General features: G+C 36.6%; 1 protein-coding gene across 5 annotated transcripts; it reads right to left on the minus strand.

Annotated features, from left to right (window-relative positions):
• Positions 1 to 1,513: 1,513 nt before the first annotated feature.
• On the minus strand, positions 1,514 to 20,658 carry LOC116250196 (uncharacterized). 5 transcript variants are annotated; one of them, XM_031623680.2, is made up of 9 exons: positions 20,561 to 20,658; positions 19,500 to 19,597; positions 17,370 to 17,470; positions 12,479 to 12,844; positions 9,982 to 10,158; positions 7,045 to 7,089; positions 4,415 to 4,473; positions 1,823 to 1,973; positions 1,514 to 1,752 (listed from the first exon to the last, which is right to left on the minus strand). In XM_031623680.2, the coding sequence occupies exons 4-9, from the start codon at positions 12,782 to 12,784 to the stop codon at positions 1,687 to 1,689; spliced, it is 804 nt and encodes a 267-aa protein (XP_031479540.1). In that variant the 5' UTR covers positions 12,785 to 12,844; positions 17,370 to 17,470; positions 19,500 to 19,597; positions 20,561 to 20,658; the 3' UTR covers positions 1,514 to 1,686. The 5 variants fall into 5 exon arrangements, with proteins under 5 accessions (XP_031479540.1, XP_031479541.1, XP_031479542.1 ...); XM_031623681.2 differs by lacking the exon at positions 17,370 to 17,470 and adding an exon at positions 18,306 to 18,356; XM_031623682.2 differs by lacking the exon at positions 17,370 to 17,470 and having other exon boundaries at positions 12,479 to 12,814.
• Between the last annotated feature and the right edge of the window lie 3,670 nt (positions 20,659 to 24,328).

Raw genomic sequence — 24,328 nt, forward strand, 5'->3', positions numbered from 1 at the left:
AAAGTTGTTTAAGTCCAACTAAGGGCATGGTTACCAATTGATGGGAACTTTGGATTAGCCCCGTCAAGCTCAGTGTCATTTCAGAGCATTTTTTGGGCAACAGAAAGATATTTCAGCCTTCATAGTCTTTTCACTTTGTTGATGTTGCAACAAAACTTATGACCAGAAGTTAGGATGGAGCCAGAAACTTCCGGCCAAGGGTCACTAGTAATAAGTTTTTAAATTTTTATGGGGTATCCATATGTAAATACAAAAAAAAAAAATTGTATGAAGGTATCAATATGGAGATAAGCACTTTTTGTGGTTCTGTGTTGGCAATTGCCCACACATGCCTCCGCCCCTGATCCTACTTTCTATGTTACCAGTTCTAGAAGAAATGCAAAAAATATCACTTCAAAATCCTTCACTGGTCAGAGTGTCTGCCTCAAACTAAGCAGACAAAACTAGCATCATACCAACTTGAAAGGTGAAATTTGGCAGCCGAAGAAGCTAATCCATACCCTTTCTTTACTTGCACAAGTACTCAGATAAGCCCTTACTTTCACGGCTATTTCATGCTATCAGGTGATTCCATATTTTTTGATGACCACAAGGGCTTCCGAGACACGAACTCCTAACATATTAAGACTTTTAGCTAGATTAGATCTGCATGACACTGCTTCAAAGGAGCAGAACAGATCAGCATTTTCCCCAAAGCAAGAAGCAAGGGCATGTACACTACAGGTCATTGTTTTGACGACAGAGGTCATTAGTGACTAAATGATAGCTACGGCCATGGATACTACTGTAACAGCCTCAAGGTGATATGATGAGAACAGTGACAAACGCAACGACTCATTTTCTGCAATTTATTAGATTTTGTTTTCCAACTTCAGTTTTTTTAGACATTTGAGTCACTTCATCATGCCAGTCAGGTCATGTACACGGTTTCTTCCATTTATTTATGGTATACTAATTTTTCAGAGAAGAGTTGAAGATGCATTTACCTTTTTTATATTATGATGAAGGACATCCGCACAATTCTCGATCCCTTTGCCTAATGCATCACTTTAACGAGTCAACAATTTATTACCGCATTTCAATAAGGCACCGAGGAATAACTAAAACAAGCCTCTCGTTTATGCCTCTATACTCTGTAGCTTTTAATATCTTATAATCGCAGTCCCTCCAAATTTTTTCGTCTATTGGAAATCCTGACCAATTTGAAATCTGATCTCAAGCTGCCAAGACCTTTCTGTGGCCAAGCGTTGCCTCCATCTCAAGAGCAGAGGCGAAAGTCCTTAAATTTGAGCAGTATGACTTTAGTATCTTCCTACGGAATCTGGCTTTTACAAGGATGTTTTACGCCCTAGTTCCGGCCAAACTCAGATGATGCAGAAACTTGGCCAAATTTACCGGCGTATCCCAACACATTCCACCTGTGAAACCAACTAATAGTAGAGAAGCCAAACTTTGTCAAAGCAACAAAGTCGTCGGAGCACCTACACTAATAAGAATATACAGAAAAACGTCATCTTCTGTAAAGATGTAAGATCTGTTAAAATATATGAATGCAAAAGTTAGTGTTAGAACAGATCTATTGGACTGTACAAACAGACAAACACGATTGACGTGGTAAAACTACAATTAACATATACATGTGAAAGATGGCAAACGGTTACGAGCTGACTAAGCATCATGAAATATCTACATTTTGCTGGCGACTGATACTGCACGTGCATAATAGTATAATCTCCAAAGTGTAACATGATCCTGTTTAACGGCCAACAAGAACAGTGAGAAAATTACCTTAGAGGATGAACTCAACACGAACAGAAATTACCTCGCCATCTAGTTCAATGTGGATCTTCTCATTACATTTACTGGCTGACGGATTTCTTTTGCCTAAGATTTCAACTACACGGTCAAGAGCTTCCGCTGGCAGCTCTTCAATGAGCCCCCTAAGTTTTACCTTCTCAACATGTGTCATTGACCTGTTAGGCCCATTCGAGACATCAACTTATGGTTTTTATAACATAGTCCATAGGTGGTTCACAATCTATTAAATTCATGGATCTGAATGGCACGAGAGAATACTTTCAAGCCAGAAAAATGCATTAGCACTTGTCAACAACACAAAATTTTAAATGGTAGTAAAGTGATTGAAGCAACAAACGTAAAATATAGTATAAGCACAATGTATTATAATACATCCAAAACAAGTCTAATCCTTGTTCCATGAATGGTTGCATATACCAAGATGAAAGAACATGGTAGCCCACCCAAGTTCAGCTCTGTTGCATATTATAAACTGCATTGTCAACTGGAAAGAACAGTCCCTTTCTCAAGATTAAAATGGGTTGGTAGGATCCAACAGCTGACCCAGAACCAGATCCATTTAGTCAGAGCTGGTATGGCAAAACAGTTGAGATTATAATCAGATTATAATCAGATTATAATCAGACTTTATAGTTCAGATTATAATCTTACCCCTGTAGGATCCTGATTCAATTTCAAAATTGTCCAAATTTGAACCTAAACCATTACATTCCTACCCCTCTTCAAGACCTGGTTATAGTCAGTTATTTTCAAAACTCTACAGGAACCTGCTCACTTGATGTAATAGGAAAATATATGAGTTGATTCCTATTAAATGGAGCAATTACAGCTCATCCATCTAGAACCAATGAAAGTGGGCAACTCCACCAATTGGACTCAATATACTTGAACTTTATAGATTAAATTTTTAGCATTTATTTGGAAAATCCGTCTCAAATGTCAAATTTGCAGTATTTTTACATTTTTCATAACAATAAAAATCAATATGGACAATGAACTCTTTATGTATATTCTCAAATGTGAACCCTTAGCTTTCTATGTTCTAATATATCAATGTTAACTATCAACAAGACACGACTTATTAAATAAACCATAGACCAAATGCATAATATCTGGTTCACAATGCACATACACACTAAAGAGGTTGCCAAACAATATCCCTATCCAGACAGGATATAATTATAACATGGGTGCTGCACTCTCCCTATCTCTCTAATGATACATGTACATAAGTTGTTGTAAGCATCTTATGATACATAGCGTAACTATGGGCAAAATCATTATGGTACACCCTTTTTTATAACGAGGGTACTCGAGACCCATTTTCTTGATTGGATTTTAAAAAGTCATCTTACTTCATTTCTTCACACTCTTAGGTGTTGAGCGAAGGGGAAAACTTGTTGCTTTAAGAGAGAAAACATCAATATGAAGGAAGATTTGTGCATGATAGATCCATTTGTGGTTGAAGAAAAGAGGTTTCCTGTTTCTTTTACAAAACTTATAAAATCTCTCATTTTCACCATAGATTTCTATTGTTTTCAGAAGATACTATAAATGCCTATTTTTTGTGAAGATTGCCATATGTTTTCTATTGTTCGAAGATATGACTTTAAAAAATCCCGCATGACAATGGTGCACAAGTGTGAGGAAAATTATCCATTGAAATTCATTTGCAAGTATTGTAATTAATTGACAAACAATGAGTAGATGATTTTGATTATTTTCATTTGTTACTTGCATTCATCAATTTCATCTTGTGATGTATTAGAAGTAAAACTTTTTTAATGTGTTATTACTTATGACCTTATAATTATGTTAAATTGATGGATGTTCGTTCCTATAAGACTATATTTATGTCTGACATTATTCTTTATGGAAAAACATATTTTCTTGATTTTTATGAGTTTTCCTATTTTTCTCTATTTTTTATTTATTTTAACTGTTTAACATTAAAAAAATAAATTTACGAGACATTTATGATACGCTATGATGTGGCATATCTATTGGCCCAACCAATACAAGTTATGTTACACACTTTACAACATTATATATATATATATATATATGAATGTCCCTTTTTTAATAGCAAATAAAGAAACATAATTCAGAAATATTGCATAGCAAAAGCAGCAATAAGCTGCCAATGAGACTAAGCAAATGAGGTTGTGAGCTTGTGCATGCATCTGTCTCTCGCTGTATGTGTGTGAGGAAGGGTCCAAGAATGGATTGGTTTTTGTAACCCTGAGGAATGGGTCTAATAATGGGATTGGTCCTTCTCTGTCTCTCACCTATTTTTCCTCTCTACCTCTTTCTTTTTAGTTGGTCCTTTTCAAAACAATCCTCTCCACCTTATGGTCGGTAGACCCCAAGGAGAGAGAGACTTGAAAACCCAGTTCCTCTTTTGGACCGGTTTTACTCATTTTCCATATCTATATATAGACAACCATGCCCCACCCACACCCAAATTTCTTCAAAAATGACAGTGACAGCATGCACCAACATCACATAAATTGTAACTCATATTAATGGATGTGAATATTTGCCATTGCTCTGAAATTACTTAAAACATGTAAGAAGAAAAAAAAAGGTTCTCTACCTGCTTTTAGATACCAAAACATCAAGGAACTCATCAAGCTGCAGCTCCATATGTTTCAGCTGAAAGAACAAGAACAAATGTCATCAAACCACCAACTTATCAAGAAATTCAACGTCCAATATCAGAGACTGCATCCAGGAACATATCATTGGATAACTTGGTAATACAGCTGAAGCTTTCAAGTCTTTAAGGAAATGCAGATACTCAAACATGTATGAAACATGTGCATAGATGTAGAACATGTGTATTCATGCCAAGGATGTCAACCCATCAGTTGATAATGCCATAAGAGACATGTACATACTCCATCTCTGTGTATATGCCCTCATACGTGCTATGCATGTGCTTCTGCATGTGTTCATATAAGTATGTGCACATATGCATACTTGTATGCATGCCAAAATACTGTACCAAAGAATGAATGCAGTAGTCCATCGTCAAGTAGATTTTAACATATATACACGTTGTTAGCTTGGCATGGCCTTTTCACCAAAGAACTCAGATTTCAAGAAAATTTCCATTTTAGTTAGACTTGGTGCAATTGCATGTTTTCTGGATTTAGAGAATCTTCTCTATCTTCTACCGATAGGTACAGATGTTGCATTTTTTTCAGAAACACATTTTTTCTGGAAGAAATCTGAAACAAATTCAACGACTTATTGTTGCATTCTGTACACATTTATTCTGTTTTCTCTTTTCGATGTTAATATCATGGATTTTTATCATCATTAAACCATTATTTTTATCATTTAATCTAGTTTCTTTGTGTCCTTTGATTAGTTGCTCACTTTTTTTTTAACCCAACTTTTATGAATTTTCTTTTCATTTTCCAAAACATTGTCAACATCTTCCCGTGAAAAACTCTGAAAAATACTGAAGGAGAACCTCATTTTTAAATATAGCCACAAATGTCGTTCTCGAGTTTTTATTGGCAAGGTTTTTCTTGGATATTTTCGTTGCTTTTTTCAGAAAAAACGTCCCAAATTTTTTAAAAAATTAAAAAAAATCAAAATATTAGGTAAAAATAAAATAATCAGAAACTAATAAGAAGACATAAAGGATATCTTGTTAAAATGATAAACTGATAAATAAAACAGTGAAACAAAAGTTGAAGAAGATGAAAAAATAAATGAAAAGGAAAAAAATGAACACACAATAAATGCATTTTTAACATTTCTTTTAAACATCAAGTATTTTTCCCTTTTTTTCATTTTTTATTTTTCGTTAATATCACGATATTTGTGGCTATGTTTTTTAAAAAAAAAGAATCATATTTGTGGCTATGCTTCTAGCCTTCTATCTAGTCGTGAATGTAACATAGGAACCGTATCTAATTTGCATGATTCAATTACTTAATTCTTTAGGTAGCATTTAGGTAACACCTTGAAAAAATCATTTTTGTCAACACCTGATTTTGTAAAAACTATTATTTTAAAGAGTTTCTGAGAAAGTACTTTATATGTTTGGATGGGCATGATAAAACCAGGTTTTGAGTGAATAAGCTGCTGAAAACGCCTTTTCCAATGTGCCCAAACATGCCCAAAATGTTGTTCTGGAGGCAAAAAGGTGTTTTTCCTCTGTTGAAATAAGAATGTTTATGGAAAAACCAAGGAAAGTTCATTAGGATGATGCTTTGATGGTGGTTAAATATCTGAAATCGTCGCCTGGCAAAGGCCTTTTGTTCACAAAAGGCAAGACTCTGGAAGTGGAAGCCTATAGTGATGCTGACTATGCTGGCTCAATCGAGGACAGAAAATCTACCACAGGATTTTGTGTATTTGTGGGAGGCAACCTCATATCATGGAGAAGTAAAAAGCAAGGCGTGGTGTCAAGATCTAGTGCAGAATCTGAATACAGAGCTATGGCTCAAACTACAACAGAAATGACTTGGGCTAGATCCATGCTATCTAGCCTAAGTGTATCGATTCCACTTCCCATGAAGATGTATTGTGACAATCGTGCAGCCACATACATTGCTAATAATCCAGTTTTCCATGAGAGAACTTAACATATTGAGGTTGACTGTCATTTCATTCGGGATCTCGTTCAAGGAGGAACCATTGCCACTATTCATGTCTCTTCAGAAGACCAAGCTGCAGATGTCTTCACCAAAGCTCTCCCTATTGGTCATTTCTCTAAATGTTGTGACAAGCTGAGCATGTTTAATATGTATGCTCCAGCTTGAGGGGGAGTGTTGAAATAAGAATGTTTATGTTTCTAGGTGGCTCCTTGTAATATTAAAGAGTTATAAGACCTCTTTAATATTTTCTTTATTTTAGATTAATGTAATCTGTAAATCTTCTTTCTACCCTAATCTCTTTATAATAGAGATTAGGGTTAGAGAATAATCTAAGTTCTTTTCTTCTCAACTCTCACGTCTTCAACCCTCTCTCTCTCTCTCCACGTTTCAAGGCTGCAACATCCTCCAATACCATCATTTTTGGGCATGAATCCAGGCATGCCATTATTCAACTTAATAGTGGCATGATCTTCAGATGCTAAGGTCTCAAAACATTACTGAATTCCCTGAACAAACACAGACTAAACAGCAGAACAACCAAGTAGAGACAATATATTATGATTTATTGAGCCTTACAACTAAAAATCCAAAAAACATTTTTGTGAAGCACCTTTGCAGAGAATTTGACAGACTGGCTTTTGGTTGCTTCTTCAGACTGCAAACAACCATCTCAAGTCAATGACAGACAATGATGTTTATCTTGGGGACAAAAAAGAAACATAGTTTCAAGCTTTCATGACTAAAAAACAGATAAAGAACACATGCATGCCACCATATGCCAGTCGTAGGTCAAAGGACAATATCCTTCTAAAGATGTTTCACTTACATAGTCCACACAATCCATGGATGGAATACACAAATATGTCAACTAAATGAATGGATGAAAAAAACAAATGTGCAACATATGGAAGACAAAACACAAATTCAGAACATCATTGAAAATGATAAAACCACCTCCGATGAATGTAACTGATCCTGGATACAGGTTTATCTCATCCACTGTATCATATTGAAAACAATACCTAACAAAATAGAACATATGTTTAACACATAAAACATCACAAGTTCGTAAAAACTCATAGGATGCAATAAAGATAAGCGGCATCCATTTTGTAGAATTGTGCACAGATATGTTTGCTACACAACTACATCACAAGGCATGAACGAAGAGCATGTGTGGAATCGTGTGAACTTACATAGTGTTCGCACAAAATTCATACCAAGTAAGCATTAATAGGCGAAGATGACTATGAACCTGTGTCACATAGCAGGCGCACAGGCAAGAAGCAGTTTAAAAAAAAATCTCACACACTCCCACTCACATGCACATAGAAACATAAATCCACAGCCACAACTACAGGACACACAATGCATAGACCAACATAGCATGTAGAGATTCTAAAATATGAGCAAACTGATGTTATTTAGAGAAAAAACGTCATTGAGGTGAGGCAAAGCAAACTGTAAGGCTTGAAGTATTGTAGCATAAGCTTCAAAAGTTCACCAAATAAAATATATTGTATAATGGAAAACATGAAACTAAAAGTTCATAAATCCAATAAGCATATAACTTGATGTATGTACAAGCTGTATCAAAATCTACCCTGGAAAAACTCTCCGGGTAAAATATGGGTTTTACATTTGTAAATTTCTCAGTATAAAAATTTACCCCGTGAACATGCCACAGGATAAAATTGGGTTAACATCTTGAGGCAAATCTCTTGAGAAGCCTCTAGAGGTCTGTCGTACGTTGCCGACAAACTCTGTAATATAAAGCAATACAGACAAGGTCAACCAAACTTATGACAAACTAGAGTTGTCTGCAAACAGCACAAAAAAGGTTCTGCATATGTACATATCACATGCACACATTAATGCATAACAAACAGTTTGTTCTCATTGCATAGCAACTGGAAAAAGTTAAAAAGTAGACCACACATGCACACACATGCACTTGCATATGCATGCCCTCCAGCCCGTACACACACAAACACACATGTATATACAGTTTGACTTTGAATATCTGAATTCAAAAAAAAAAAAACCTCAATTCAATGAGAATCTTGTTGCATTATGGTGGGACAGGACAGACTTAATCCGTTTGTCGAGTATGCTGAACTCATAAAATTCTTTGATCGTCTGCCTCCAATATTTCATTAAAAAAATTAGATAACAAACACAAACTTAACAAACATAAACTCATAAGTACTTGTTTCAGATATTGAAGAACAATCAAATAGAGAGAGACAAAGAGAGAGCTGCCAGGTGAAAGTTTCTTTAAAATCTCTGGTGAGTGGTGGTAGTAGCTGCTGCCTGCTAAAAGTTAGGAAGCTCTGAAATCCAGGAGAAGAAGAAGACATCGGATACTAGGTTTTCTTTTCTCATTTTTTCTGCAATATTTTTAACATTAAAATCATTGGCCTCAACTTGTAACTTCATTTGCACTTGTGCACCACCTCCTCCTACCTGATGTGCACTGTGCACATTGCCTCAACGCACACGTTTTATGCCATAAAGTGTACATTTCATACTCTTCTGCCTCATCAGTAGCCCTTTAGTGCCTTTTATATGCTTTGAACAATAATCGTACACTTCACACTCTGAAGCAAGTAACACTGGCACGGAAATATTAGCATCAACATGCACCAGCACAAACTGTCTGATCCATGTGATCTGATGGCTCAGAAACAAACATACGTAGAGTAGCTTTTTGAAAAATACAATGGTCGTTAAATTGTTAAGCAGGCAGCCATCTAGACATGTGCCCATATATGAGCCATCTCATCAAATATTGATCAGACAGCTCATAGTGCTTACATTTCACAAATAAATGAAACGTTAATTAACATTCTATAGAAAAGTTGAGAATTGAAAGGCTTAACAAGAAAGGGACAACACAAAAACCGAAATAACAATAAATGCCTTATAATCTCTAAAAAAGACAAAAAACTGAACTTGGTCAAATTTAATTGAGTCCAAAGACTAGTAGTCTAGTCAACAGAAGGTATATGGTTCATTAATTGCATCTCACAGGGCTTTGACTATTTCTGAGCCATGTCCATATCCTGAAACATCAGTATGCTTGTAGGTGCCTTTTAGACATGTCCTTTAGCAACAATTTGTGTCAAAACTTCAGTGTGGACAGTTAAAGTTTGCAAAAGAACAAGAAAAAAAGTAATGCAGCGTAGAAATGGATACTGTGTGGCAGCAGTACTCAAGAACAAACAATTTGCCAAGGCCATATAGGAAATAAATTTAATAGGAGTACAATTGCCAGAGATAGCACAAAAATGGTTATCATTGGAGGATTTTATACCTCTAACAATTGCCACCAGATCAGACAGGTTGACCAAGCACAATTAACCAAAAGGCAGTACATAAACAAAAAGGTTAACAGTGACTCATATTTTTTGTCTCAAGTGAATAACACTAAAGATCAGTTCAGATTGCTTAAACATTAGTTTAAGAATACCAACATAACCATTAGCTTTCACAATTATGTCATCATAACAAAACAGAAAATTTTAGGATGTATCCATCTACGGACCTGTTGGGGTGATTGTTGACCAGATGTCTTGACTGATATGTTATCAGCCAGTGGCATAGCCCTGCCCTTTTTATAAGCAGGTTCATTATCATTATCCACTAAAGGCAAAGGGGATGCTGGTGCATTATCGTCCGATTCTGGGCTGGTCGATATCAACTCAACGAAATTCTCCACTATCTGCTTCAGATAAAAATCCACCACAGTGAATAATTTGTCATGGAATATGCCAAGTCTTAAATGTACAAGGTCGGAAATAAAGGCTGTCAAAGTTTCCAATCAGTGCCATATGCGTACACATTGTACACAAACAGACATAAGCTCATGCACAATATGCATCCACGCATCTCATGAGATACATTCATTCTATTACAAAAAGTAGTCCAATTTAGAATTGTCTTTTGTATACCATTCACAGATAAATAAAATGCAAATTTACAAAACGTTTAGGTATTTTCAAAGTGATAGTTTGGATAAAGCAAAGAAGCAAGTGAGAAGTTGTGATAGTAGCAGGGTAAAAGTAGTGATGATGGCAGCAGCAACAGCAGCAGCACAGTGGTCGTGATCCTATGGCGGCAATGATGGCATGAGCGATCAAGTTCAAGTTCTGGCCATGATGGTCATGGCAGCAGTAGTAAGGAAGTGGTGGTGGCAACTAGCAAGGAAGTGATAAGCTGGTAAAACTTAGAGAACATAAAAAACCAGTTTAGATATTCATAAATATTATAAAACCTCGCAATCAGGGGGAAATACGAAGCTTGTGAAAATTGTACGCTAAACTTGTCACCAAAATGTTTGAAACATCGCACAAGTTATAATACAGTTAAAATTCTTCAGAAATTATATAACAAACCATAGCCACAAATATCGTTCTCATGTTTTTATCGGCGAGGATTTTCTAGGCTATTTATCGGCAAAGTTGTTTTCTTGGGAAAATCTCGGAGTTTCTTAAAAAGATAAAAAAAAATCAAAATGTTAGGTAAAAATACAAGAAAAGAAAAACTAATAAGTATTGTATTGCACTTAGGAGGTCATGTTAAATACCTAAAACAAGAGAAATAAAACAATGAAATAAAAATTGAAAAAATAGAAACAGAAAATGAAGTACAAAATCACGAAAAAAAAAGCGTTAATATCGCAATAAGTCCATTTTTAAAGATTTTTTCAATATATCACGATATTTTCCCATTTTTATCATTTTCCTTATTTATTTCGTTAATAACACAATATTTTCGAAAATATCGACATATTTGTGGCTATGCAACAAACTCCGAAACTTCTCAATTCAAGCGCAGAAATCACAAAATAAACAATTAGGAGAACAAAACATCAAATGTATGAAAACCAAGAAGAGTAAGCAACTGAAGACATCACAACTAACAAAAGCTATTCAATCATCCTAACGAATGAGAAGACAAATGAACTGGTCACATCTCTCTCTCTCTCTCTCTCTCTCTCTCTCTCTCTTATATATATATATATATATGGGCACATGTGATCATTGAACCATGCCCTCCCCTCTTTTTCCTCTCCTGTCCCCTCACGTCAACCACACTCGTTGGACTGTAGGTTTAGCATCCGAAATGGCAATGAACCAAGAGATAGGGGAATTATTAGGCCACATTGGTTGCTCACCATTTTCAAGTTGGTCAGTATTTGATTTTGCACGTCTCATTCCCCAATATGAGATATGTGGATATAGAAGCCTTAAGATTGACAAAAGAGAGGAAGATTAGCATGAAACTAAAATTGAAGGCTCTCGTCGCCCACATTCGTCGAGGGGCAAATCGGTAATCAGAAGATAGTTTTTGTGTTTTTTCTTTTCATTTTTTCGTATTCTTCCGCGGCGAGCGGGAGGGCTTTGCTGCATGTTTCGACCGCGATGCGCATAAGTGAATTGTCTTCGCATCTCCTAGCGGGTGCGATCATTCCAGCAGTAACGCACCGGATCCCATCAGAACTCCAAAGTTAAGCGTGCTTGGGCGAGAGTATCATTGCCATTTCCTCTCCTGTCCCCTCACGTCAGCCACACTCCTTGGACTATAGGTTTAGCATCCGAAATGGCAATGAACCAAGAGATAGGGGAATTATTAGGCCACATTGGTTGCTCACCATTTTCAAGTTGGTCAGTATTTGATTTTGCACGTCTCATTCCCCAATATGAGATATGTGGATATAGAAGCCTTCAGATTGACAAAAGAGAGGAAGATTAGCATGAAACTAAAATTGAAGGCTCTCACTTCTCGGTTCTTCCATCATCCAACAGCATTTCATTGGATGAGTTTGTGTCATCATGACCTCATTGATCTTGTCAAACCAAAATATACCAAATGAAAGGAACTATTTCATACGAGTTATCAAACATTTCAAGATGATCAGATTCTTTAAAAATTAAGAGATCAACATATCAGCATACCCTTAGACTCTCTAGACAATAAAAAATAATTGACAAAGGCTAGCTGAACTTAACATTACATGAGAAAATGATTGATGTAGTTACCTCTTCCACTTCTTTGTTCAAGACAAAGACACATTCTTGAAGAACTGTCTTTAACATCTCCTTATCAAAATCAGACAAGTTTTCTCCCAATTCAGAAGACAACACATCAGAGTCATAATCAGCATCAGTTTCCACACTTTGATTAACATATCCTTCAACGTCACTGAATTCAACTGCACCAGGAGAAATTTCAGCACGTGGCTGGCAATGTCCAGAAGGAAGGAGAAGTGAGGGTTCATTCGGCACAAACAGATCCTGAATTCTTTGCTTGTAGTAGCCAATAAAATCTGGTCCTGCTTCGTTCATCTTTGTCCCAAGCTAGTAGATCATTCACCTCTGAAATATTTTAGGGAAGAGATAGTCCCACTGTGTTCAGGAATGGGAAAATAAGCACCACCTTTTAATTTATGCTTCTTGTACAACAAATGCATAAGCAATTCAAGTCCAATCAAATATGAAGTCTTGAAGTCTTGAAGATGTTAAGCCCAATACACGTTCACAAAATTCAGTTGTCACGAAACTTGGACATGACTACTACATATCGAAGGGATTAAATGCCACAACAGAAAGCTTCAGTAATTAGTGATGGATACACATTTTCAAGTATCCTTGACACTAACTCAACATGTAAACACTCTTATTCCTTTCATATTATATTATATCAGTAATTATATGGAAATTATTTTTCTCTTCCGTGGAAGTAGACTGTCACCGAACCACATAAACTTTTATATTTTAGTGTATGACTGCTTCAGTCGGCACTCTTTTTTGTGCCAATTATTGGTATACTGATTAAATTCTATTAAACAGAAGCACGGGTGTATTCAGTTTAATAGCAGCAGCTAAAATTTTCTATAGACACAGAAAGCGAAATAACATTGAATTATTCACAAAATGTGGCATCCCATCAAGAAATTTCCCATATGAAAGATGCATATTGAATTTCAAGATGAAACATTAACATGCACGTCAAAGCTGACATAATGAACTAATTTCTTCCTGATTGTGTAATTTAATTTGACACTATTCCACCTAGGGCACATAGACATGTATATCGAATCAGGTGGCGGCATGGATACAAGTCATATGCAGGACAACCTTCCAAAAACAATATATGAGCCATGCGAGAGTGTGTGTACCCCAACTCCAGGGGTTCATGTTGGCCAGTGGACAGCTTATCAAAGCCAATGGTTTGACTGGACGGCCATAATGGGTTGTCCACTTTTTCCTTTCGTCTTTTTTCCTTCTGGCCATTCCCTGTTCCCAACTCTCGCTCCCCCTCTCGCACTCCCCTTTGTCCCCTTCCTCCCTTGCCATGGCTTCCCCCTGCCCTTTGACTGCTGCGCCCACCCCTCGCCAGTGGCTGGCACCAGCTAGCAAAAGGCTGCATCCATGGGAGGGCAGAGGAAGCCCATGGCAAGGGAGAAAGAAGGGGGCAAACGGAAGTGGGAGAAGGCCACCGGGGGAGAGTGAATGGATAAGGGAAAAATGTGGACAGCCCATTAGAGTCCCCCGATCAAACCATTGGGATATCCTAATGGGCTGTCCAATGGCCAGTGTGAACCCTGGATTCATGGTCCACATTCTCTCTCTCTCTCTCTCTCTCTCTCTCTCTCTCTCTCTCTCTCTCTATATATATATATATATATATATATATATATATATATATATGTGTGTGTGTGTGTGTGTGTGTGTGTGTGTGTGCAGGATTTGTGGTTTTTTTCATCCGGGTTTGGACAAAGAAATCCTTCGGCCTCTCACAACACACCACCTGATGCATTGCATTGGACAGTGTACTTAATCCATTGTCACAAATATCGTCCTCTGCTTTTGAACGACGAGATTTTTCTCAGGTTTTTTCTTTCGGGGGGGATCTTGGAAAAAAGCTTGGAAAACTTTAAAAAATAAAAAAATAGGTATAAATGAAATAAATCAAAAACTAATAGGAACATAAATAAAACTATATAAAAGTGATAAAAGGAATGTTTTAATGATGATAAAAATGATGAAAAATATTTTAATTTAAGTTTAAATTTGAATCCATGATAATATTAATGCTAAAAAATAGAGAAATGACAAAATCAGGAAAAAATGACAAAAAATGCAATAATAACGCGATAAATATATTTTCCCATTTTTTTCAAAATATCATGATTTTTTTTTCATTTTTCTTATTTTTCATGTTAATATTGTGATATCTGTGACACTGATTTAATCATACCAGCCAAAATGCATCATATCAAGCGGCCGTGAATGGATGAAGCACTGGATGGCCAAAATACATACATACATACATATACATACACACATACATACATACATACACACACACACACACACACAAACACACACATATATATATAGATTAGATGTTAGATAGCTAACATTTAAAAATTCTTCACTAAAAGAACCCTAAATTGTAGCTAAAGTCAATCAATATAAACCATTGTCACACCATATAGTATATACCATTGCTAATGCCAATGTAGTAACTGTTTTTAGCAACAAATTTTACATCGAATCACCCATGTTTGTGTTTCAACATGCTTGCGTATATCCTTTTTGAAAAAAAAACCTGTTTTATACGTCAAAAATAGGTTAGCCAAAATAAACTTTTTTGAAAAAGATGTCATAACGAAAAACAAATGCAAAAAAAATGCACTTTTTTGTGCTTTTTGGGCATTTTCTCACATTCTTTATTTCTACATTTTTTTGAATTTTTTGCATATCATTTTTATGATTTATTTTTTAAAAAACTTTGCTGAGATTTTCCCAAGAATTTCAACTTTGCCATATTATACCCAAAAAAAAATCTTGCCGTTTAAAACCCATATACGATATTTGTAACAATGGTATTAAGGGTAGTTTAGTCAAGTGCACACTTAAAATGATCAATTTTGGCCTGGCTCGGCCTAGTGCACCAGACGCATGGTGTTTGAGATGAACCAGCACCACGTTGACATGGGTGTGGCAGTTGTTTATACACACCCATGTGGCACAAATCAGATAGTGTGGGTGGCCTGTTCATTCTCAAATCATAAACTTTTCCAATTGACAACCACTGCCCTACTGGGCATGAGGCCAGCAGTGGGACATGACGCTTAGCCAGTCTTTCCCAGTGATCAGCCACATCAATAATGAAGGTTACCCAAGAAGCACTAGCAAAAGCAAAGTGTTAGGGCTTTGCTTGTTGGGTCATTTTTGGTTGTAGTACCTACTCACTCAATTTAAGAAAGGACTTTAAAAAGTTTGCTTTCTTTCTTTCTTTCTTTCTTTCTTTCTTTCTTTCTTCTTCTTCCTCTTCTTCTTCTTCTTCTTCTTCTTCTTCTTCTTCTTCTTCTTACCACTTTTTGGCCAGGCTAACCCTCCGTAAGTGGCAGTCGCTTCTGTTTCTTGACTTGTTCACTTTTTGCTTGCCACAGGAATACTTTTATATTGTATATAACTTTTTAATGACAAGGGACTATTCAATATTGTATGTTTTGTAACTTTTAATGATAATTTGGAAGGAATTTTTTTTTTTCTTTGAGGAAACCTTTTAGTTTCCTTGCTACCATCATAATTAGTTTACTTCTCATGGTAGTGCACATGTTTTCTTTTGCTTAAAGACTATGTATTTTAAATTTTTTCCTATATGAACGAGAAAAAAGGAAAGACTTACTTTGTCTCCATAAAAAGAGGCCTCTTCATGGTTAAAAATATGCCCAAGGTTGTCCCTAGTCCCTAGGCTGGGCAGATCGCCTAGGCTGGTGGTTCTCAGGCCATGTGCCATTTGAAAATGCCTAGGCCAATGCCCAAAAAACCTAGGGTCACAAGTTTTTTCCTTTTTTCCATTGACAACTATTGTGTTTCCTTTTCCCTTCCTTTTCTTCTTTTTTACCTTTTTGTGTTCATCTTCCCTTTTGTGTTCTTGAGGTTGTATGCATATATGCAGGTCTCACTAATTTTGGCTTTCCCAGTAAAGCATGATCAGTGATAAAACATGCTTTTGCCAATGTACCAATCTGAATTTTTCTTCCAAAAATTTGGTTAAATAAAAATTTTACCTTGAAGAGAAAAGACATTCCAGTCTAAATCAAAATTGCTTTAGCAGTCTAAACACAAAAATACACCAGCACAAGATAAGTCAAATATAAGTGATTATAGAAATGACACAAATGGTAGTGATAACAATTATAGATTTTTGCAATGAAAATACTTAATGATCATAGTATCATACTAATACTGACCAGATACACTAGTGTCTATGGTGAGAAACTAAATTCAATGGAAGTGATGATGTTATAGTGCCAATGCTAGTAGAGATGATGGCTATTGTAAAACAACATAACTGATACATTAGTAATAGCAACAATGAATATGATAATCAATGAAGATGTATCATAATAGAGCATGATAATCAAGTTTTGCTAATGGCAATAGTCAAAATCTATGAAGATTGACATAGGCACGTTGTGACAAGGTTAACCACAAAAGAAGCAATCAAACAAGGCTGCTAATACTAACAAGCGTGCCAGGACCTCGTTGATCACAAACTGACAGAAAAAAAATTATCACCCAATGGTTCCTAAAAGGCTAAAACAGCTCATCATATCTCAACCAGAAAATCACATAATGATAACGTCTGCTTCCCAGTTTTATTATGAAGATGTATCACATTCCGTGAAGCACCCGAAAATTCTTGAGTAATTTCTTTTCTAAATTAATTAACATAAAAAAATATCAATACAAAATGAGCTAGTTGATGCTAGTGGAGCCAACGACAAAAAAGGAAAATGTAATGAAAGTGGAATTAACTGCAATCATAGTGTAACATCCCAACTTTAGGGAATGGCTAGGAAACAGTCATTAAGAATTTGTATTATATAGAATGACAGATGGTTATACATACCTTCATCCTACACCAGCTTGTGCCCTAGTTGGTAGTGCATGTTTGTTTGCATGAGCAACGTGGCCGTGGTATGGTTTTACTGCAACTTTGTCTCACTCTTTCTTTCAGTAAACAAATGCGAGTTATAAGTACAGTGTTTTCAACCTACTGGATCAAGCCAACAAGGGGACTAGTTTCTGCTTGAAAGTTGAAATTCAGCGTGACTCAGTTTTGATTTTGTCGAAACTCAGTTTGGCTTCGCTTTACCTGGTCTGAAACTCGTTTGACTGCGTGCAATCTGGTGATAGACTTTGTATTTTGTAACCAACAAAGTTCTGGTTACCAACTACTTAAATTTTTATGTGAATCTTCTAACCTATTTGAATTATTAAATTTGCATATTGCAAATGAACACTTAAAGCTGATTACTTCAGGTATGGTTATTGATTTATTTCAATTTTTAGAGCATTGGGCCCCTTACTTTAGTTTTAGATAATAGATACATACCTGTTGATATTTTTAAATTTTAACTATTAAGTAGTCTTAAATGTTGAATATGGCTACTGGTTTCATAATAAAGAAATGATGCAGATACTCTCTCTCTCTCTCTCTCTCTCTCTCTCTCTCTCTCTCTCTCTCTCTCAATCTCCACCACCACCGCGCCGCCGCTTCTCTTAATAAGAAATAAGGTGCACCTAAGCACAAAATACAGGATTACAATATGTGAAATAATAATTTGTGAATTTACTGCTTGTTTTATATATAGAGAGACACACATGGCCAGTACCCACACCCAAGTGTTCTTAAAATGTTCCACACAGTTGACTGCACTTGTCATGGCTGCTACCCTAATTTGGTAAGTTGGCAGTTGACAGAAAAAACACAAAAATAGGGGAACAAACAACAACGGGGGAAAAATCTAAAGAACCCTAAGAAGAGAATGGAAAAAACACTTACGTCACTGGCCGACATCTGTCGCCGATCGCCGCCGGCCAGCAAAGCTCTCCACTGCATCCATTGTTGGAGATATGTTGTATGAAGGTAAGGAAGAAGGAGAAAGAGGCGTCAAGCTATGTCACATGGGTGCGGGTATGGGTACGGCGATTTTGAAAATTATGAGTATGCAGGTACGGCAAATTTTTAAATTCTCAAAAATGATCAAATGAAAAAAAAAACATTAAAAATCTCAAAATTAAGGAAAAATGAGAGGAAGATATAGAATCTTATTGGAAAGAAAATATAAAAAAGGGGAAAAATAAAAAATTAGAGAAAAAATTAAGTTTGAAAATATAATTTTAAAAGTTTTACAATGTAGCCATACCCATACCAGTGTCACTGTACCCACGTACCTAACATGGGTACTTGGGCAAAACAGGCGTACCCGTGTCACACAGTTTGTACCCGTGTCACACAGTTTGTCATTGTTAGAGAGTTGGATAAATCTTTGTCTAGATTTTTGGCTTGCTCCACAAGTGAGCATGTTCTAGTAGTTATACTACACCTACAAGTTCATCTGTTTCCCGTTCTCTCTGATTTGAAATCAATCTCACACTGTGCCATCTGTTTTTTATATTTATGTTACTTTTTTTGCTGATTTCATATATATAATTATGTTTGAACTGCTGTGTTTTTCTGGCTTCATTTACATTAACCTGTTTTGCTGGTTTCATTTATATTTTGCTGGCTTCATTTATGTTCACATGTTACGACTTCACATGTTACGACTGGGTAGTTTGGATCAGTTTTGGGTGAGAACCAATCGAAACCACAAAAAAGACATTGTCTTAGTTTATTTATGTTTTTTTATGAGATTATATGCAGGAACTATGAAAGGAACATTGTCGTGATGATATCAATTTTGTTTTTTGGAATTAAAAATATATAATTATCATCGTTGTACCGCTGTACCCAGATTGGCGAAAATGTTGTATTCGTATCCGCTTCCCCGTACCCATACCCATACCTATGTGACATAGGTTGGCACAGAACCATGCCTGCACCTGCAGGCCGGCAGGCAGCAACCAGTGCCGGTGCAACGTAGCAAGCTCTTGGAGAGTCCACGTGACAAAGAACCACAAACATTTCCCCAACAAATCACCTATTTACAACTAATTTTCAGTTTGAAGACCTCCCAATGAGAACAACGTGTACCTTATACAGGCATTAGTAGGTCGGTAATCAGGTGTGTTGCCATCATCAGGAGTTCCATAATCTGAGGCTTTTTCTTCAGTAGAAAGAAACCTTTCCACCTGCACAAAATATTCAACTAGGTAAAAAGAATAGAAGTAACTGTATAATTTCGTCAAGGAAAACACAGACTGGAAACTTAAAACCATAACAAAGAAACCCTGAAAGGCCACTACAACTTCAGTGCATTTGCTCAACAAGGCAAGACGTGCACATCAACAAAGACTAAATATTGAGTTATTTGTGTTGATCTTTTGGAAAAGTGATCTTTTATTTCAACTTTTCATCATGTGATATTCAACCTATGCAATATAGATGACATCCTCTTGTCCATTGTAGTTATCATGAAAAAAGTAAATAATTGGTAATATAAACGACATGCATTACGATATTGTGAAAAACAAATATCCACTATTATTTCAGTACTCTTTCAACTAACAGGGGCATTGTCAAGTGTTCGTGAAGCTAGATTGTCTGGCTAGCAAGTAGGATTGCTCAAGAGGAAGGAGACACAACTGTTTAAACACTGAAGAACTTGTCACCATCTCAATAACCGGACGATTGTGACAAACAGAAAAAGGGGGAAAAATTCTTGAACAAGCCACCGAACTGATTTCGAAGACCTTAATGGGTTTGTAAAACGTGAACAACCAGCCCAAATCGGAAATCATAGAGGACGTTAGCAGATTTTCAGAACGTGGGCCAGAAATGTGAAGAATGGAACCCCTTTACGAGGCATTCATACATAACAACGAAAGCAAAGTTCAGGAGGTTTTGAGAAAAAAAAAAAAGAAACACGAAAGCAATGTTCAATCTTGAATCCAGGTCAACGAACAACTGAGAAAGCATTTACAGGATGACATCCAACATCAATCAAAACCCCGACTTGGTTGGACATCCATGGAACATCAAAACACTGAAGCCAATAAATCGTCGGTCGCCGGTAGAGCAGGGTAGGAAAAGAGCATCGATCATGGAAGGCTGTCGGATTTCACACGGTTGGGGTCCGGGGAGGAAGGACTTACCTTGACAACGCAGTCCCGGTGGCGGGATACGTCTGCCCGGGCGTGCAGTCGTGCAAGATGTTGGGGAAGGAATGAGGGAAATGAGAGAGAGAGTGTGTGTGTTACCCGTCATGTATTAAGAAGCTTAAAAAAAAAAAAAGTGAGGTGTTTAAAATTCATGTCAATATGTGGGTCGATTATGAAATTTTTTTTAATAATTTAAAAGCGTGTTTGAATGCACAGGAAAGAAAAAGAAATAAAAGAAAAGCAAATAAATTTTTAATATAATTTTAATTTCTCTTTATTTTTTTTGTCTTTTCCTTTTCTCTTTTATCCATTCATTTCCTTTTTTTTTCCTTTATCCAACAAATCAAATTTTTTTAGTTTGGCTCGACCGGTCACTCATCGTCGTTCCTCTTGACCTGACCCTGGGTCGGCCCGCAAATCGTCTTGGCCCAACCCTAGAAAAAATCTTAGCTCTGCCCTGTCTAAACATAACTCAAATGCCGTTTCTTTTTTTCGTTAAAAAGGCTCTTTTGATGCTTTGGAATCCTATTTTCAATTGAATGGGAAATTTGCATATTCTTTGTGGTAAATAGGTTTAGTTTATAGTTAGTGTAATTGATGTCATAATGAACTATCTACAGAACAAATTCGGTTTAATGTGTATTCTTTAATTGTAGAGCTTATTGGTTTAATAATTATGATGTGTGATGTTATAGTATATTTTGGTACTAATGACTCTATATATACTTATACTTAGTTGGTTAAAACGAATATTAGTTGATTATGACTATGCTTGTTATGGCAAGCATGTATACTTAGAATAGATGTTACTACTATGCTTGTTATGGCAAGCATGTATACTTAGAATAGATGTTACTACTATGCTTGTTATGGCAAGCATGTATACTTAGAATAGATGTTACTGTTACATTTCCATGCTAATGGACACAAACTTTTCTTTTAAGGCTTAAGTTTAATGACTGTCATATTTTGATGCAACAACTCTTTGCACATAACATACACACGTCACTGGAGAAAAAATGTGAACTTAGTGATCGTGGAGATATTTGGTTTCTTTAACAGTTGTGTTCCAAAGGCCAAAATATTTTCTTTTAACACAATAAGTCATGGAGTGGACGTTTGCTAGCTTCACTACAGAAAAAAACACATGTCATTAAATGTCAGTGAAACAAAGGCACGTGTCAGTAATTTTATTATTGATGTTTTGTGATACAGTTGGTGAAGAGTGTGCCATCACCGACACACTGGACCGGCGCATTGCCGTATTATATCATCGGCACGGTAAATATAATAGACCTCGACGTTGGTAAAAAAAAAATTACCGACAAACCACCCCGACGTTGGTAAAAACCAAACCAACGTCTGCCTCACACGACTCTACGAAAGAAAGGAGAATTGAAGATGGAAAGAACAATGATGGCAACGGTCAAAGAAGATGGAAAGAGGCTTAGTGACAACGGTAAGAGAATTGAAGATGGAAAGAGGACTCAACGTCTCCAATCAATACCAAGAGAAACGGCTGAAAACAAAATAGAAAGGAAATCTATTCACAACGGTTCAAATGGAACCATGATAAAAAGAAAAGCCTCTATGTATGATGTAGGATGATGAAATAGAAAAATGAAATGATCTTTCGTGGATGTAAGTCGAATTGACTGAACCACGTAAATCTGTCTTTCCTCTGCTCTTTCATTCTTTCTTTTATGGTATCAGAGCCAGGTTGGTGGCAGATATCTCCACTGAACATACTTGGTGATTGCTGGCAGTGTTGGATGCACAATCCTGGCAGGAGGTTTCCAGCGACAGACTCCTCTTCCAAAATTCATATCTCCTTACAGGCAGCATCAAAAATTTTGAAAATTTGTAGAGAGATTCCTCAAGAACATACGATTCCAACGAGCTATTGCTCGACCTCTGACGTTGCCAGAGCTGACAGCGCCGGCCGTTTTCGCAACAGGTTTCCGGCGGGTTCGTGCACAGTTATGCAAAGCAACAGGCTCCTCTTCCAAAATTCATATCTCCTTACAGGCAGCGTCAAAAATTCTGAAAATTGGTAGGGAGATTCCTCAGGAATAGACGATTCCAACGAGCTATTGCTCGACCCTTGACATCACCAGAGCTGACAGCGCCGGCCGTTTTCCCAACAGGTTTCCGGTGGGTTTTGTGCACAGTTCTGCAATTTCTTCAAGACAGACCTCTTTCAAAATTCATATCTCCTCACAGGCAGAGTCAAAAATTCTGAAAATTGGTAGGGAGATTCCTCAGGAGAAGACAATTCCAACAAGCTATTGCTCGACCCCTGACGTCGCCGGAGCTGACAGCGCCGGCCGATTTTGCAACAACTTTCCGGCGGGTTCGTGCATAGTTCTGTGAGTTCTTCAATAAAAGCTGATAGGCATGACGTCTTCTTCAGCACACACATCAGAAAATTCAGGATCTTCAGTCAATACAAGTTCTGGTATGATTTTCACTTCCCCACTCATGCAATATCCCAACAATTTACAACATTTCTTAAGCATCAAGCTTAATGCTGAAAACTACTTGATATGGGAATCTCAGTTTGTTCCCATTTTGATATCTTGTGATTTAATGGGGTTCATAGATGGTTCTAAACCGATGCCACCCATATACGTGGATGGAAGTAATACCATAATAAGCCAAGAATATGTTCAATGGCTTAGACAGGGGAGATATCTGCCACCAACCTGTTGTTAAGCTGGTTCAAATCATCCTTATCGGAAAACATTCACACTCAGATTGTAGGGCTGAAATCCTCTGCTGAAGTATGGAAATATCTCAAGCAGTCATACGCTGCTCATTCTAGGTCCATGATTATGCAACTAAAATCTCAGTTACAGGACCTCAAGAAAGGAATTTTAAGCATGGATGCATATATTCATAAAGCCAAAATGATAGCACATCAATTAGCTACAGCATCAAAACCAGTTGATGAAGATGATTTGGTCCTCTATATTCTTAAAGGTTTACCATCAAAGTATGCTGCCTTCAGAACTAGCATGGAAATTAGAAAGGAGGCTATAACGTTAAATGAGCTGCACGGTCTCCTCCTTATGCAAGAGGCAAACCAAAAGGAGAATGAAGTCCAAGTTGAATCTTTGACTCCAGCTGCTAACAATGTGATAAAGAACAATTATGGTAGGTATCAAAACTATAGAGGAAGAGGGAGAAATAATTATCAAAACAAGAACATGAATTTTCAAGGAAAAGAAAGATTGACTTGTCAAATATGTGAGAAAGTTGGGCATGTGGCTAAAAACTGCTATTCATATACCAATCTTCTCAAAGAAAAACGACCTAACTTTGGATCGAGTCCTCAAGCCTATCACTCTTCAATTGGAAATTCTCACAACCAGCAAGTGGGGGATGATAATTGGTATCCGGATTCGGGAGCGACCCACCACATCACCAACGACATCAACAATTTATCTATTCATACTGCATATCAAGGTGGAGACGCATTAAAGATTGGTGATGGATCAGGTTTGCATATTCTTAACGTTGGCTCTTCCATTATTTCTCCGAACTTGTGCTTAAATGGTATTCTTCATGTGCCAAAAATTACTAAAAACTTACTATCGGTTCGAAAATTTTGTAGGGATAATAATGTTTGTTTTGAATTCCATCCTGACTTATGTTTTGTTGAGGATCGAGTAACAGGGATGGTGCTCCGCCAAGGAACAACTAGTGGAGGTCTCTACAAAATAAAGCTTGACAGCAAAAATAAAGAAGCATTGAGCAGCA

This window comes from Nymphaea colorata, chromosome 3 (genome assembly GCF_008831285.2).
Source record: "Nymphaea colorata isolate Beijing-Zhang1983 chromosome 3, ASM883128v2, whole genome shotgun sequence".
NCBI lineage: Eukaryota > Viridiplantae > Streptophyta > Magnoliopsida > Nymphaeales > Nymphaeaceae > Nymphaea > Nymphaea colorata.